Below are 17,659 nucleotides of genomic sequence, written 5' to 3'. Positions count from 1 at the left end.
AGATCGAGAGATATTTCGCGGCTTGCATGTATACGGGAGTGATGCCATGTTTTCTTCACAGGCCTGTGTCGGCGTATGCGCTGTTCTTCAGGGACACCCAAGCCGCTATCAAGGGACAGAACCCGAATGCGAGCTTCGGCGAGGTCTCCAAGATTGTGGCGTCTATGTGGGATGCTTTGGACGCCGAGCATAAGAACGTGAGTACAAGATGCACTGCACGCTGTTTTACTTTCCTGTAAGCTTTATTTTCGTAGTAACCCTATTGAAGGAACTAATAATCAATTACTAGGCACCGGCCTAGGAGGAACATCGTCGTCTGCCGATCTGTCATGCACCTGAAAATTATTCACTGCACGCCGACGTGTTTAATAAAATTGTTATGAGAGATTACTAAGGATTCAGTTGGGAAGCAATAATGGGTGGGGGATATGATTAGGTATCGTTGGTCATTCCGCGATGTAGTATGTTGACAGCCACTAGAACAAAATTATTCAAATATAATTGAAAGGTGTGGAAGGATAAAAAATATTGAAGCAGTGATGTCCGATCTTTAACACAATACGGTTTGTCTGCATAACTAACGTGCTTGGTAGATGGTCCAAGGAAGATCTTCGCTACATTGCAAGAGCGAAGAAAAACCCGAGACATTTAAATAAATCATCTTAGATAAATCACTTGATCCTTTGAATAATTTACTTTGGTTTATTCTACATTTTACACTAACTCTTGCATTTTATATTTACAACTCCTTTATAGTCACTGCCATTGGCGTTTTCTGCCTAATTGAAGCAATAGCCACTGTTTTCGAGATTTCATGTACAGATCATGCTCCATTTTCAGCCATGCTGAATTCATTGCTTCTCCAGTTGAAATTTACGACATTTCAGTCATTTTTTTAAGTGACGAAACCATAATACGTGCACTTCGTTTTTAGTCATCAGCATCATCATGGATTGGAACTATTGGCCTATTCTGCCTCCAAACTGTCACTATCTTTTTAAAGGGTGGTCAGTATTTTATTTTCGTATGTGATTATATTGCAAAGCAGTCTTGTTGATTCTATTATTTCCACGCATTAAACGTGATTCTTCCAGTTGATTCTGTTTTTCTTAATAGGATCTGTACTTCACTCCACATTTATTTCCTAGCTAATATCAACATCTTTATATATCTATTATCCATTTTATAATGATTCATCCCTGAATTGGAGTTCATATTCTGGTCACATCCCTTGACGATCACCAAAGTGTTGTCCGCCCTCGGTAGCTGAGTGGTCAGCGTGACAGACTGTCAATCCTAAGGGCCCGGGTTCGATTCCCGGCTGGGTCGGAGATTTTCTCTGCACGGGGACTGGTTGTTGTGTTGTCCTAATCATCATCATTTCATCCCCATCGACGCGCAGGTCGCCGAAGTGGCGTCAAATCGAAAGACCTGCACCAGGCGAACGGTCTACCCGACGGGAGGCCCTAGCCACACGACATTTCATTTTTTACCGAAGTGTTGCACATTGCCGGAATCGTGGAAATATCTACTTTTATTTGATGTATGAATATTTCATTTTATTTGAAAAAGGGACGACATATGAGGTAATATTTAAGAGAAAGTGTACTTTTTCGAGCATTTTTGGCGAGTGTTAACTTTGAGGAGTCGTAGAACTCGGGTCGTAATTAGGAGCAAAAAAAAAGTTCCTTTGCAAAGTTTAAAGAGAACAGCTCTCTACTTACAGGAGAATTTTCGTTGCTTTCCGATTAGTCGTTTTGTCCTAATAATGGTGGATGTAGATTGCCGCATTTCGCATAATGGTAATATGTATTTTTTCAAGACGAAAAGTGTAAATGCAAGATGTATTGTTGCCTTTCACAGTTATTTTTATATGCACATTAGTCTACATAAATCACTTCCGCAGCTCGTGATCACGCGGTCGCCTTTTGGCTTCCCGAGCGCGGGGTCCAGGATTCGATTCCTGGCGGGGGTCAGGGATTTTCATCTGCCTCGACGTGACTGGGTGTTTGTGTTGTCCTCATCATTTCATCATCATTCATGAAAGTGGCGAGATTGGACTGAGCAAAGGTTGGGGATTTGTACGGCCGCTGATAACCGCGCAGTTTAGCGCCCCACATCATCATCGTTACATAAATCACTAATATCACTTACTTTTGCGTCAATATGGGCCACGTGCTCGGGTATGCCATGTTTCCGGATCTGTGAACAGTATGTACACTTTGTTATTCATTGTTGCAGTGTTCACGTCGTGGCTTCCCGTCAGTAGAAAACAATCGTACAACCTGCCCATCCATTGAACTATAGTTGCCTTACACTTGGGTGAAATCATGCACCTTTGACGGAGTTGTCGGAATTCCATGGTTATCAGCGGCTTTCAGTGCACTTGATTACTTTGAGGCCGAAAAAGAACGGGATGGAAGTAGTCCCGTATCACAGCCAGTAATGTGCCGGTATTAGTGAAAGTACAGGGTTATTACAAATGATTTAAGCGATTTCACTGCTCTACAATAACTTTATTATTTGAGATATTTTCACAATGCTTTGCACACACATACAAAAACTCAAAAAGTTTTTTTAGACATTCACAAATGTTCGATATGTGCCCCTTTAGTGATTCGGCAGACATCAAGCCGATAATCAAGTTCCTCCCACACTCGGCGCAGCATGTCCCCATCAGTGAGTTCGAAAGCATCGTTGATGCGAGCTCGCCCTTCTAGCACGTTTCTTGGTAGAGGAGGTTTAAACACTGAATCTTTCACATAACCCCACAGAAAGAAATCACATGGGGTTAAGTCGGGAGAGCGTGGAGGCCATGACATGAATTGCTGATCATGATCTCCACCACGACCGATCCATCGGTTTTCCAATCTCCTGTTTAAGAAATGCCGAACATCATGATGGAGCAGCATTTTTTCTTAATGGTGAAGTGAACAGACACAATGTGCGAATCTGGGCGGTAGAGAATCCTCACGCATTCGTGCAGGAAATTCGCAATTCACCAAAAGTTAACGTGTTTTGTGCAATCTCACGGTTTAAAGTTTACGGCCCCTTTTTCTTCTGCGAAAAAAACGTTACAGGACACGTGTATCTGGACATGCTGGAAAATTGGCTCGTGCCACAACTGGAGACCGACAGCGCCGACTTCATCTTTCAACAGGATGGTGCTCCGCCGCACTTACAAATGATTGAAGCGATTTCATAAATTCACTGTAGCTCCATTCATTGACATATGGTCACGACACACTACAGATACGTAGAAAAACTCATAAAGTTTTGTTCGGCTGAAGCCGCACTAAGTTTATGCCGCCAGAGCGCTCGAGAGCGCAGTGAGACAAAATGGCGACAGGAGCCGAGAAAGCATATGTCGTGCTTGAAATGCACTCACACCAGTCAGTCATAACAGTGCAACGACACTTCAAGACGAAGTTCAGCAAAGATCCACCAACTGCTAACTCCATTCGGCGATGGTATGCGCAGTTTAAAGCTTCTGGATGCCTCTGTAAGGGGAAATCAACGGCCTGCAGTGAGCGAAGAACCGGTTGAACGCGTGCGGGCAAGTTTCACGCGTAGCCCGCGGAAGTCGACGAATAAAGCAAGCAGGGAGCTAAACGTACCACAGCCGACAGTTAGGAAAATCTTACGGAAAAGGCTAAAGCAGAAGCCTTACCGTTTACAATTGCTACAAGCCCTGACACCCGATGACAAAGTCAAACGCTTTGAATTTTCGGCGCGGTTGCAACAGCTCATGGAAGAGGATGCGTTCAGTGCGAAACTTGTTTTCAGTGATGAAGCAGCATTTTTTCTTAATGATGAAGTGAACAAACACAATGTGCAAATCTGGGCGGTAGAGAATCCTCACGCATTCGTGCAGGAAATTCGCAATTCACCAAAAGTTAACGTGTTTTGTGCAATCTCACGGTTTAAAGTTTACGGCCCCCTTTTCTTCTGCGAAAAAAACGTTACAGGACACGTGTATCTGGACATGCTGGAAAATTGGCTCATGCCACAACTGGAGCGCGCTTTGCGAGGATATAGAGAAACTTCATGTCTTGTTAGCACCAAAAAGGAGTACCGGCAGGTGACAGAATTTTCCATTGAACACGTTTCAGACGGAGGCACAAGAAAGAAAATCCACGATTTCTATGTGGCAAAGCAGTTTCCAACAGTAGCTGCAGAATTGGAAAAGCTAAAGACTGAAGTGAAAGGCTTTCCTAGTATGAGTGAGTGAAACAGACCATTGGGTTCCACTCGGAAATTTAGCATGGGATGGAAAATAAGCGAGTTACAGGAAAAAGAAACGAGTTCTGAGGTAAATAAGACACTTGCCAAACACTAGGGGACTATTTATTACACTGATGAGCGTTGGCGTAGTGCAAATCATTCCAGAAAGTTTGGATGATAGGAACGAAAAATGACTTATGCATCAGGAAATCTATACCTTTATCAGAGAGCAAGGGTTCAAGAGTGGAATGGCTGGAAAGGAGGAATTCAAACACCAGTGTTTCTGGAAGGGGAAAAAAAAATTAAGATGCCACATAGGGAACGAAGATGGATTCGTGTATGGCAACAAGGAGGTGCAGTTATCATTCTGAGATGAATGCCTGATACTACAGAGTGAATTACGAGCGTATTCGAAAAATTACCAACAGATCAGGTTCTATATCACATGATGATAAATTCAGTATTACGAAATCCATTACTGAATGGATGGAAAGCAATAATGTGTTGCTTCCATCAAGTGCCACGTCGTATGAGGAATTTACTAAAGCACGACATCTAGGACACGCGCGACTGCGCACACCAAGTCATACGAATACCTTTCGGAAGTTTATTGTGCTCACTGGACAAGGAAATCAGACTTTCTTGGTTTCCTATGGCCACTGCGATTCCATCGCCAGTGAACTTACCCTGGGCGCTTATCAAGAACAAGGTAGCAAAGGAGAGCAAATATTTTAAGATACGTGACACGTTACAGTTGTCTCTCTCCACTCTGGAAACTGTTCCACAAAGTGCCTGGATGAATGCAGTGAGTCATCACAAAGAGCCCACATAGCAACACAACCAACAATTTCTGATCCAAGTAGACGACTGCAATAGCAGCAACGAGACCTCAGTCAGCAGCGAAAGCGATTAAGGTATATCGTATTTTATACATCATTCTGCCAGCAAAATTTATTCCAGCTAAATGATTTTACTTTTACTGTTAAAATGTACATCTTATTGTTCATTTTTATTCGGAGCTGTTTGTATATCGAGCGTTCACTTCGAATTTCCCATGTTATTGCACTCTACTCGCAACGGCAACTGAATGCGGTAATGCTGTATTCGAAAACTAGTACGAAGTTGCCCTTCTTCCTGGTGAATAAGCGCTTATTGCTCATAACAACAGCAGCAGCGCTTTGGTTTGAGAACTACGTTCTGCCACACCCTCGCATATGTTGCGGCTAATAACACAGTTGCTTTACAAACTCTTAACTGACAAACACGGGGAGTGTTCATTAGTAACGGCACACACGGTGTAACAAGCAAAAGTTAAAGCTTAGCAACGCCGGAATAGCTACAACGGTAACATCAACCGCAGCGTTTTGTTTGACATAGCGGTGAAGCGACTAACCAGAAAATAACGGAAAGTTCGCCTGCAAATAGAACAAGGCTGCATCTTGAAACTATGCAAAGAAAATGTTTTTCCTAGTTACGGTCTGACTTCTATGACCCCTCAAAGTTGACACTCACCAAAAAATGCTCGAAAGAGCACGCTTTTTATTACATATTACAGCGTATATCGCCCCCACTGTAATTAAAATGTAATATTCATACACGAAATAAAAGTAGACATTTCCATGATTCCGGAAAGGTACAACAGAATGATGTTTGTTACACTGGGTAACCAGAATATGAGCACAAAGCCAGGGGTCAGTAATTATTATTTGATAATAGAGGCGAGTATTCTGCTACATAACGGAGAAACCTCATTTCAGATGATTCAGTTTACCCTATTAGGCCAGAAGTTAGAGCCTAGTTTTCACATCCAACAATAATAATGGAAGAGCTTCCTTTTTAAAATGTTATGAAACTGTACGCAGACCGCATACAATTCGTTTGTAATATGGATACATTTAACAGCATACCACGAGAGGCGGCGAATTGTAATCACATTAATGAGAGGACGAAGCTGTGTACACCTGGCCGAACATCCAGATTTAGGTTCTCCTTAGTTCCCCCAAATCGCGCAGAGCAAATGCCAGAACGGTTCTTTTGCAAAGGACACGGTCAGTTTTCTTTGCAATTCTTTCACCAATCTGAGCTTGTGCTCCACTTCAAATAACCTCGTCCTGACATGATCTTTAGTATTAGACGTATACGAGTACCAGTCTTCTGCGCGTCCCTCAGACGTTCTGTGGCGATGGGTGGCCAATAGACAAGAATTCGTTTAGTGAGAAGGGCTCTTCCCCCTTTTTGGCTTGTGTTTCGTTGTCGTTCGAGACTAATGGCAGAATTTTACGCAATGTCTATAAGAGCTTATCGTCGTAGGAATGCAGTTCAGAATTTCATTGCGATTGAGTCACTGTTAATGTACCTGAGGGTACTTACCTTGAATAAAATAAAGAAGCACAGTGTTTACCCAAAATGTCCGTAAGTTACGAACGTCTTGCAGAATTGTTGGGAGAGAAGAAATTCATGCACTATTTTGACAGTTGACAGCGATGGCAAGCACAACAGTTTTGATAAGATCACTTATAAACAACAATCGTTAATTGCTTAAAGTTGCACTGCTTTATCAGTTCAACAAGAACATTCGAGAATAAACAGCAAAATGGAGATCATGTATCAACTATAACAGTACATTAAAAAAAAAAAAAAACCCTTTGCTGAAGCGTATACTACCATCTATGAGCAACAACCCCTTCTCAGCATAGGAGAAAGAGAATCCGACGCGGGACGTTTGCAGCAGTTAAGATGTTCAGAAACAAGACAATGAATCATCGACGAACGCAGAGCATGATGTTAAATAATACAGAGGTAGATCTGGTATCAAACCTCTGGGAATTCTTCGAACAGATACAGGAGCCTTATATATAAACGTCACTCGTTGTGCGTTGTGAAACAATTCGCATCGAATTTATTCAGTACACATGAATTTCACAAGACTGAGAGAGATGGCGTAATAATGGAAGGTTATGGGCTGACATTGGGGATGATGGATGTTTCAAACTCCGGTCCGATTATCTAGAACCTCACATTGCAACAATTACCATTTCCAAACAACAGACATATAAACAAAAATGAGGCACTCATTGTAAATTTTTTTTTCGCGGACTTGACAAAAGACGTGAAGAGATGCGGACACGTGAACAATAGGGGGTGACTAAATCAAAAGTCTGGTGGTGCATCAGAATCCGAGCGGAGAATAAAACCTTTTCGAATCGTGTAACATATCCCAGCTACGCGTACCTTCGATATGGCAACTCTGCGTCGCACAAGAGCAGTATTCTTTTCTTGAAAGAAAGGGATGCAGTGTTGTGACTCATCCAGTGCTAAGAAAACGAAGGGCTGTAGAAAACTCAACGTCATCGTGACACACGCCAATGACATATCCAGAAAGCAGCTTTTCCATTATTTGCCTGTTTGACGTATATTTTACAGTAAGGGCCCCGATTTATTCTCGACGAGATTTGGCGCACGTTTTTCAACAGTGTTACTTTTTAAGGGAGCGAGATGTTTCCACGAACTACTAGTACATAGATGTATGTTGAATGCTTCTGCAGCGTCTTGAAGAAAACAAAAGCACCGCGATAAAGTGCAAGGGTGAGATCAAACATTCAAGGACGCCGCGGGACTGGTAGGAGAGAGAAGGAATGTGAAATATAGCGAACAGAGAAATTTCCAATGGGATGAGGAACAGCTATCTATCTGTCTCGGCTCACTTTTTTTTCTGATGTTAATATAAGAGAGAGTTTGAAGTTTTCACGGGTGCGGTATGCAAGGAACAAGGAAATAACGACCCCGAGAAAGTAAGGGGTAAATGTGAACACTCCTTTGTACGACTTATTCCACATTAAAATTGAGGCTGCATTATAGTAATTGTGGAGAAACTTACATCATTGTCCGAAGGGTTTGCTGAAAATTGACAATCTCAGTGAAGTAGATAAAAACGTTTGTAAAATATCTCAAAATTTCTTTGATAATATCTCAGTAAAATCTCTAAGGAATTTCAGAGACGATACTTAGAGTACACTGCAAATTATGAACAGTATTATGAGCAGAGACCAACTTGTGTGCTAAGATATTGTTTACTTTCTACTGAAATGATTATAACTTGACCTGTGTCTTATCCATTTATATTTCACTTTGATGGCGCAAATGAATACTGATAGTCGGAAGATTAAATTGTGTTATATTTATTTGGTTTTGGATGATCAGCCATTAAATGACAGACTATGCACACAGTGCTCTCTATAGTGTAATAGAAAGGATCAAATTTATCCCACGTTGCAAGCTGTTTTCAGCAGTTGCGTACTTTTCGTAAAGTTTTGCCCTGCCTGTACAATACTATTGGTCCTGTTGTGCTGTACGTTCAGTTATTAAATAGCAGATGGTGTTTTGAAGCCTGCTTCCACCATGTTTGTTTGCCGTGTCCACTTTACACACCTTTACTTGAGCACTGCGCTGCATGTGTCTGAATCCGTTGAAGTCGCAAGAATTCTAGCAATTAGTTTTTTGTCTCTGTCCACTGCTGACAGAGCCATCAAATAATAAAGTAGAACAGCTCTGTAGTTGGCATTGTTGAATACACATTTCATGTCGAAATGACTGTTTAGGCTAGGGGAGTGTGATGATCATCAAAATTTGAGAACGTAAACATTGATTCGCAGTATCAATGATGTAAACATTGTAGCAACAAATTTAAAAACAAAATATCGAACTTCTTTGTTTGTTAAAAGAGAAAATAACTACTTATTGCATCTACATACATACTCCACAAGCCACTGTATAGTGTGTGGCCTATCTTGAACCACTCGCAAATAGTGTGTGAGAAAAATGACTCTGTATATGCATCTGTATGAGCCTTAATTTGTTGTATCTTATCTTCATGGTCATTACGCGAAATATATGTTGGCTGCAGTAGAACATTCAGCAGTCATTTTCAAATGCCGGTTTTCTAAATTTTTCCAGTAGTGTGCTTCTAAAAGAGCATCAGCTTCACATCAGGGATTCCCAGCTGTGCTCCCCAAACATCTCCGTAATATATTCGCGTTGTTCGAACCTACCAGTAAGAAATGTAGCAGTCCGCCTCTTTGATGTCTTCCCTTAATCCGAGCAATTACAGTTGAACCACACTTCCTCAAAATTCTCATACTGCTTTGCAATGTTAAACTGAGATATTTAAATCATAACACTAGTAATGCTGCAGCTGTACTTCATGCGTTTGTTTTTCCTACTCATTTGCATTAACTTACATTTTTCTATATTCAGTGCTGACTGCCATTCATCACACCAATTAGAAGTTTTGTCTAACTATCTTATATCATACCACAGTCACTCAACCTCAGCACCTTCCTGTACACCCTGGCATCATCAGCAAACAACTGCAGATTGCTGCCGCTCTGTTCACCAGATCATTTATGTATACAGAATACAACAGTGGTTCTGGTTCTGTCACACTTCGCTGCGGCACTCCTGATGACACTCTTGTTTCTCATGAACCATCAGCATTTTTTTTTTCATTTAAACAAATACATTTCATGAATGAATGAATAAAATAATGTGGCACATTATAATGAGCGACTAAAGGTTAGCATCTGTTCATCTAGTTGGTGAGGTTTCAAACAAAGCTCTGGAACTAACCACTCCAGCTCCATTTTCTCAGCGAAAGCTGGAATAACAAACCAAGTGTACACATAAATTGAGGGAGGAGTACTATCAATACTCTAGGTGGTAACCAATCCACTGATGCCCCAACATAGTACTGCAACTGGACTATTGGATTCTGGGGAGTTTGGTTTACCACAAAAAAAAAAAAAAAAAAAAAAGGGAGTCGGAGACATCTGGCAAACTTTCCACCAAAGTGAAGACATATATAGGTACACTGAACACCTGTATACTAATCAGACCAGCGAAACTACATGCATGATGCTGGACAAACAAAAGATCCAGATACAGTATGTTTAAGGAACCTGTGTAACAAACAACAACATTATAGTCTTCAGTAACTACGGACTGTTTAGGAACAAAACAGAGAAGAAAACAGGCAAATGAACACTGCTCCTGGAAGTGGCCATTGCAATTGACAAGGGACTCCTCCGATCAGTAACTGAAACGACACCAATAAACAACAGACTGATGACAGTGAGGCTCAATTGTTCTAATAAGTTTCCACAACATTCCAACCATGTGTAACAGTAAACCAGTTAAAAAGAAAGACAAAGGGGTCAATAAGTACTAGGCCGAACTGGAGAAAACCATGATAAAAATTCCCAAAGTGGATGTTACAATTTTATTTGGTGATTTGAACTCACAATTAGGTAATGAAAAGACATTCAGATTAATGATACAACAATGCTCAGGGGATAGATTCATTAGCAAGAATGGCCAGAGAGTGGCTGAGTTATGTTACCAACTCAATATGAGGACAATGTCAACTCACTCAAAGAAAGTTATCAAGAAGTATGTTGAGCTAAAAAGATTTCATAAATTCAAGTATCGCTGGGAGATGATACAGGCAAATGACTTACAGAAGCAACCTCACAGAGAAATCAAAAGATGAGGAGAGCATTATGGGAAACTGCTGGCATAACAACCAGATATACATGATAGACAAACTTTCAAGCACAAAGTGCTTAAGTGGAGAGTGAACCATGAAGTAACAAATTTGAGATTGGTTGAATGAAAGGAAGAAAAAACAGTGATAAGATGAAAGAAGTGTGGCACATGAGAAAATTGCACCTCAAGTTGGTGCTTCACCCGGTCCACTAGTGGCCTACATGTGTATAATAATAATAATATCAACAACAAGGCAATTAAATTCAGTAACTAATGTGTTCAAAATAAAAATATCCTACAAGCAACAGAAGCAGAACTTGAAATTGTAGCGTGTGTGTGCGTGTGTGTGTGTGTGTGTGTGTGTGTGTGTGTGTGTGTGTGTGTGTATGAGAGAGAGAGAGAGAGAGAGAGAGAGAGAGAGAGAGATATTTTTACTACCTGAAAGATCATGTTCTAGATCCTAAATATTTGAGGAGTATAGTTACATTGTCAGCTTCCGGAAAAAAAACCCTGTCTCTTAAAGTTAGTGTACAGTCTGACTGAAGGACGTACCTCTATCAGAATTGTTATTTGTATAGTTTATATGCAAAATTAGCAGTGCTTATTATTTCTGTTATCAGTATTTCCATGACATGGAGATTAATCTGCTGTATAAGTCAGCATGAGGCAATACCAGAAAGCCAAAACATCCACTAAGTGGCAGTATCACCTCCCTGTTGTATTACCTTTGACATGTTCCTCAAATGTATCATCATGTTATTAAGTTGTGTATTGTAAATTGTGATTTATTTCATAATTATTGTCTGCATGTATATAGCATTGTTTGATAATGTTCATAGGTTTACAAGAAGAAAACGGAGGCAGCAAAAAAAGAGTACCTTAAGGCCTTAGCAGCATACCGGGCTAGCTTGGTGTCAAAGGTGAGACTGTTTGTAATTACTAAATTTTGATTTCCACATTCTTTAACTGGTGCAAAGTTTCATTTGTTATGCCTCTTTAAAGTCACACTTTTTGAATGGAAAGCAGTGGCATTGTATTTCACTGCACTGTGACCAAGAAGTGGTAGTGATATGTTTTTTGTACTACGGCCCTGCAGTGGAACATATGACAGAAATGTCCTCTTAACCTAGCTACACACACAAATGCATGTAAGTTTATTGCACAAGTACACTAAGATTCCCTGTTGCTTCACTGCAAATGTGTGTGAACAGTTTCTGTGCCTAACTGAACTATGTCGTTGTGAAACCACAGCAGTGAGCTCAATTTGAGCACCCTCATCTGCTGAAGAAGGAAGAGACAAAGAAAGAAAACACCATGTGTTGAAAGAAATGGATATTCTCTTGTCAGACTTTTTAGCAAATTCAAAATAATCATATCATGTTGAGAGGCATAAGTGTCTGAGTGTCTTCTATCATTACTTTTTCTATAGTTAAAAAATGCATTTTGGAGACAGTATTACATCACCCAAGAAGCCTATAACCACTTCATGTCTCTACATCTGTTTCATTTCGATTACAAGATAAAATATATAGGGTATCTCAGATCTTTAAAAAATTGAAAATATGATCGTACCATAGAGTTGTTACATGTGCATGCCATTGTCACAGATCCCAAATGTTGAGTACCTTGTACCTTTCCTCCCCCCCCCCCCCCCCCACCCACCCCCTCTTTCCCAGACTGCAGCACCATGTGCTGTCAGATGTGTTTCTCTCAATTTCTTAATCAGTCACTTGTATGCATCCCATCTCTTTGCTTTGTTGTGGCAGTAACTGCATTCAGTATGTTGGTGCAACTAGCGTGTGTTGCTTTAAACTCAAACACCTTTGCTTTGCCCGCAGCAAATGATTCTCTGGAGACCGCTGATCATTGCATACAACTATATCTGTTCACTCTCACTTGTCACTGAGACATTTGTGGAAGTCCCAAATACACGTATACTTTGCTGCCTGTGCTAGCATGACAGGCACAAATATACAGACAGAAATCTGTTAACATCGTCCATCATTTCTACTTGCTGAATACTTTTACAGTGTTTACATGCACACTTATGCTTGTACAAAGATCTTATGTGTACATACTTTGTAAGTATGAAGCTATGCATTGCATGTTTGTGTAGACTTCCAGTTTATTTCATTACATTAACAAAGTCGTTGAAGTTGTCATTCACAACTCGGTTGTACATGCACTGAGAAGTCAAGGTTGTAATGAGGAGTTATTTTTCAATTTTGTTTTTGACAAAATAAAATACTGGCATCAGATGTTGTTGTTTGTGGAGGTGGTGGTGGTGGTGGTGGTGGTGGTGGTGGTGGTGGTGGTGTTATCATTGTTGTCGTCATTGTCACTGTTCCCATCATCATATTCAGTCCAAAGACTGGTTGATGGACCTCTCTATGCTGATCTGCCTTGTGCAGGCCTCTTCATATCGGTATGACTACTGCAACCAACAGTCATTCGAACCTGTGTACTATAGTCAAGTCTTGCTCTCCCTTCACAATTTTTATCACCCTCCCTACCCCCGCCCCCACTTCCTTCCATTACTAAAATGATGTTTTCTTGGTGCCCTGTCTGGAGTGTAGCCTAGTACAGAAGTGAAATGTAGATGATACAAGAAGAGCATAGAAGCTTGGGAAATATGGTGTCACAGAAAAATGTTGAAGATTAGATGGGTAGATCATGTATCTAATCAGGAGGTATGGAATAGAACTGGGGAGAAAAGAAATTTGTGGCACAACTTGAATTAAAGAAGGGATCTGTTGATAGGACACATTCAGAGACATCAAGGGATCACCAATTTAGTATCAAAGGGTAGGCTGGTGGGCGTGAGGTGGGGGGGGGGGGGGGGGGGGGGAGTTAAAAATTACAGAGGGCAACCAAGAAATGAAATGAATACACTAAGCAGGTTCAAAAGGTTGTACGTTGCAGTAGTTACTTAGAGATGAAGAGGCTTGCAGAGGATACAGTAATTTGGAGATCTGCATCAAACCAGTTTCCAGACTGAAGACTACAACAACTAGTCCTTATTAGTTCTACAATCAATCCATTTAATCATCAGCATTCTTCTGTAGCATCTTCCAAAATCTTTTATTCTTTTCATATCTTGACTGTTTATCAACCTTGTTTACTTTCATACAATGCTGCAGACATCTCCAGAAAATACTTCATAACATTAAAATTTATATTAGATTTAAGTCCATCTTTTTAGAAATGTTTTTCTTTCTATAGCCAGTCTGCATTTTATGTCTTCCCTATCTTGGGGATTGTCAGTTGTCTTGCTACCCAAATAGCAGAACTCATTTACTAATCTAATTCTTTCAGCGTTGTCTGACTTAATTATCCACATTCCAGTACTCTTGTTTTACCATTGTTGGTGTTCATCATGTACCCTCTTTTCAAGACACTGTCCACCACATTTAATTGCACTTCCTAGTCCTTTGCTGCTTCTAACCAAATTACGTCATTGGTAAACCTCCAAGTTTTGAAACTTCCTGGCAGATTAAAACTGTGTGCCGAACCGAGACTCGAACTCGGCACCTTTGCCTTTTGCGGGCAAGTGCTCTACCAACTGAGCTACCCAAGCATGACTCACGCCCCGTCCTCACAGCTGTACTTCTGCCAGTAGCTTGTCTCCTACCTTCCAACTTTACAGAAGCTCTCTGCAAACCTTGCAGAACTAGCACTCCTGAAAGAAAGGATATTGTGGAGACATGGCTTAGCCACAGCCTGGGTAATGTTTTTATTTCTTCTCCCTGAGCTTTAAATCCCTTTCTAATTTCTCCTTGGTTTCCTTTACTGCTTGTTCAATGCACAGATTGAATAGCATAGGAGAGAGGCTACAACTTTGTGTTACTCCCTTCTCAACCTCTGTTTCCTTTCATTCTTTCAGCTGTCTTATTTCTGTACAAATTGTAAATAACCCTTCACACCCTGTATTTAATCTGTACAATCCCAGAATTTCAAAAAGTGTTTTCCACTCCACATTGTCAAAAGCGTTCTCTAAATTTACGGATGCTACAAATGTAGGTTTGCCTTTCCATAACTTATCTTCTAAGATAAGTTGTAGGATCAGTATAGCCTGCATTTTTCTGGAACCCTAACTGACCTTTCATGATGTTGGCTTCTATCAGTTTTTCCATTCTTTTGTAAATAATATGTGTCTGTATTTTGCAGTCATTATTTATTAAACTAATAATTCAATAATATTCCTGCCTTTTGTGGAATTGAAACTATTACATTCTGAAGGTATTTTGGCTGTCTCTCATATCATGCACACCAAGTAGAATAGTTTTGTCATGGCTGGCCCTACCAAGCATCTTAATAATTCTAAAGAAATGTCATCTAATCCAGGGGACCTGTTCAGCTAAGGTATTTCAGCATTCTGTCAAATTCTTCTTGCAGTATTGTATCTCCCATCTCATCTCCATTTACCTCCTTCTCCTCCCTTGCTACAATGTTGCCATAAGTTCATTTCTGTTTGTGTAGTCCTTCTACATATTCCTTCCATCTTACATCTTTCCCTTCTTTATTTAGTACTGCCTTGCCACCTGCACACTTGATATTTGTATGGCTACTTCTCTTTTCTCCAAAGGTCTTCTGTTTTCATCTTGGTAGCATTTACCTTCTGCCTTGTGGTGAATGTTTGTTCAGCCTTTCGTTTGTCCTCTAGCCATTACTCAGTCTTAAAGAGGAAGTATAAAATTTAATAAAGGACAAGTTGATAATTAATTGTCATAGAGTTTTGCAACAGCTGTTTCTTCCTTCGTGGGAATGTACAAAGTGATGATTTGTAATGGTAGAAAAAGTTTGCAGCTTGTCATTGTAAAACTTGAGGTTCTGTAAAATATTAATAAAAACAACTTTGATTGTTCCTGTGTGGTAAAAGTATAACCAGAGTAGGTTAGCTGTTTTTGTGGGTTGTGGCACAATAATTAGATAGTAACACAAAGAAGGTAGTAGTTGTCAACTTACATGGAAGTAGCTACATGAAGACAGATGATATGTATTGGAAAGCAGCCAAATTAGATTAAAATATGATTTAATTTTATCATATATAATGTCTTAGCACAGAGAAACAGTGTATTCAGTGTCTTTGGGTCTGTCTTGATGGTTTGAGTAGGACATCAGAATTAGCTTAGTGTCAAATCAAATAAAAAATATTAAAACAAGTAATAACCACTTGAATGACATTTGTACTTCAGATATGACAGTTATAGTCACAGATATAGGCACACAACTATAATAACTTAAAATGATCAAGCCCATAAATTATCACTTTTACAATTCAGTCTTTCATGAAATGTATTCCTTCCTGTTAAGTGATATAAGTGTAAAATAATTATTTGTCATATTAATGAATTTATTTATATTACAAAACATTTATAAATTTGCATATTGTGATTGATTTGTTGTTTTAGGGAGCTGGTGAATCGGAGAACATGTATGGAGGGTACGGTGGATATGGTGGGGGGTATAGTGGTTACTCGCCACCTACTGCATTACCATCACCTCCCATGTCTGCACCACCTCCACAGCAGCAGCAGCAGCAACAGCAGCAGCAGCAACAACAACAGCAGCAGCAGCAACAGCAACAGCAGCAGCAGCAGCAGCAACAACAGATGGCTGGCATGAACAAAAAGTCACAAATGCTGGGACCAATGATACCTGACAGGAGTGCTGCCCAGCAGCCACCCCCGCAACAGCAGCAGCAACAGGTATGATACATTTATTATGATTCACACAGAACATACTGCTAAAAAAATTATTACTAATGTTGAACCTTTAGGTTCATAATAATCTTTGTGCAGAAGTCAGCCCGTTAAATTGCTACTTTCAAGTCTCCAGATTGTATTTAAGCATCTTAGGTTGAACTCCATACCTTTCCAGTGTGCTTTATGGAACGAGAGAGCACCATGTATTGCCTTTATTGGATATTGACAGAGAAAAATTAAATGCCACTTCCAGACTTCACCATTACTATCCTTTTTCTCTTTTAATTTCTCTCATTACCCATAACAACTATTAAAGTTCTACTATCAGATTTACTAACTCACTTGATATTTATGGTGCCTCTTTGTCTCAACTGGTGACATAAAGATAGTATCTTCAGTTTAGGTGTTAATTAATCTTATTGAAAAATACCACATGAAACCCGTACCATATAGGATTAAGAGAGGAAATTGAACGTCTTCACAAAAGTGCAGCACATATTTCCACGGGTTTGTCTGAATTGATGAAGAGTGTCACAAAAATGCTGAAAAACATGAATTGCCATATGCTTGAAGATAGATGTCAGTTATCTCCTGAAAACTTGGTTATAAAGTCAACCATGTAGAAGTTTCAAGAGTGAAGAATCTATAAAAATACTTCAGCTCCCTACATATCACTCCTCTGGAGGCCTCAGAATTGAGATTAGACTAACTTGCAGTACGCACTGAGGCATTAAAGCAATCATTCTTCCTACATTCCATACACAACTGGAACAGGAAGGAACTGTGGCATATGGTTCATCCACCAAGCAGTGGTTTGCAGAGTAGGCCTATGTTTTTTACTTTTTGAAATAACCAGAATGTCTGTTGTTTCAAAGATGTTTTATATCTTGTAAGGGGGGCAAGGGCACCTTGTACATATGTAAAATCTGAGCTTTTAATCTGTAGAGCAATGCACCTCAACAAATATATCTCATATCTTGTCTTGGTCTGTGCAAGTAAATAAAGTCCATATACTAAAATCACCAAAAGAAGGGAATTGTGTACCTGATGATTCAATATTCTTTTCACAGGGCATGATGGGTCATGTGGGAAGTCATATGCCTCAACCCCATATGCCAGCTCCTGTACCACAAAGCAGTTACATGCAGCAGGTAAAGATCTTAGTATAATGTTACTTTTTGTTAATTGTA

The 17,659-nt window shown here is 40.0% G+C and overlaps 1 protein-coding gene across 6 annotated transcripts in view; it reads left to right on the top strand.

Annotated features, from left to right (window-relative positions):
• The window catches only part of LOC124613262 (TOX high mobility group box family member 4-B-like), a 487,372-nt gene that overhangs the window by 451,734 nt on the left and 17,979 nt on the right, over positions 1-17,659 (top strand). For all 6 annotated transcript variants that reach the window (XM_047141983.1, XM_047141956.1, XM_047141969.1 and 3 more), the window contains 4 exons: positions 62-197; positions 11,604-11,684; positions 16,176-16,472; positions 17,540-17,620. In XM_047141983.1, coding sequence (XP_046997939.1) covers positions 62-197; positions 11,604-11,684; positions 16,176-16,472; positions 17,540-17,620 — 595 coding nt within the window. The remainder of the gene's footprint in view (positions 1-61; positions 198-11,603; positions 11,685-16,175; positions 16,473-17,539; positions 17,621-17,659) is intronic.

Source organism: Schistocerca americana, chromosome 1 (assembly GCF_021461395.2).
Source record: "Schistocerca americana isolate TAMUIC-IGC-003095 chromosome 1, iqSchAmer2.1, whole genome shotgun sequence".
Lineage (NCBI taxonomy): Eukaryota > Metazoa > Arthropoda > Insecta > Orthoptera > Acrididae > Schistocerca > Schistocerca americana.
Note: the sequence above shows the minus strand (reverse complement) of the source record. Positions and strands in the feature narration are given on the sequence as shown.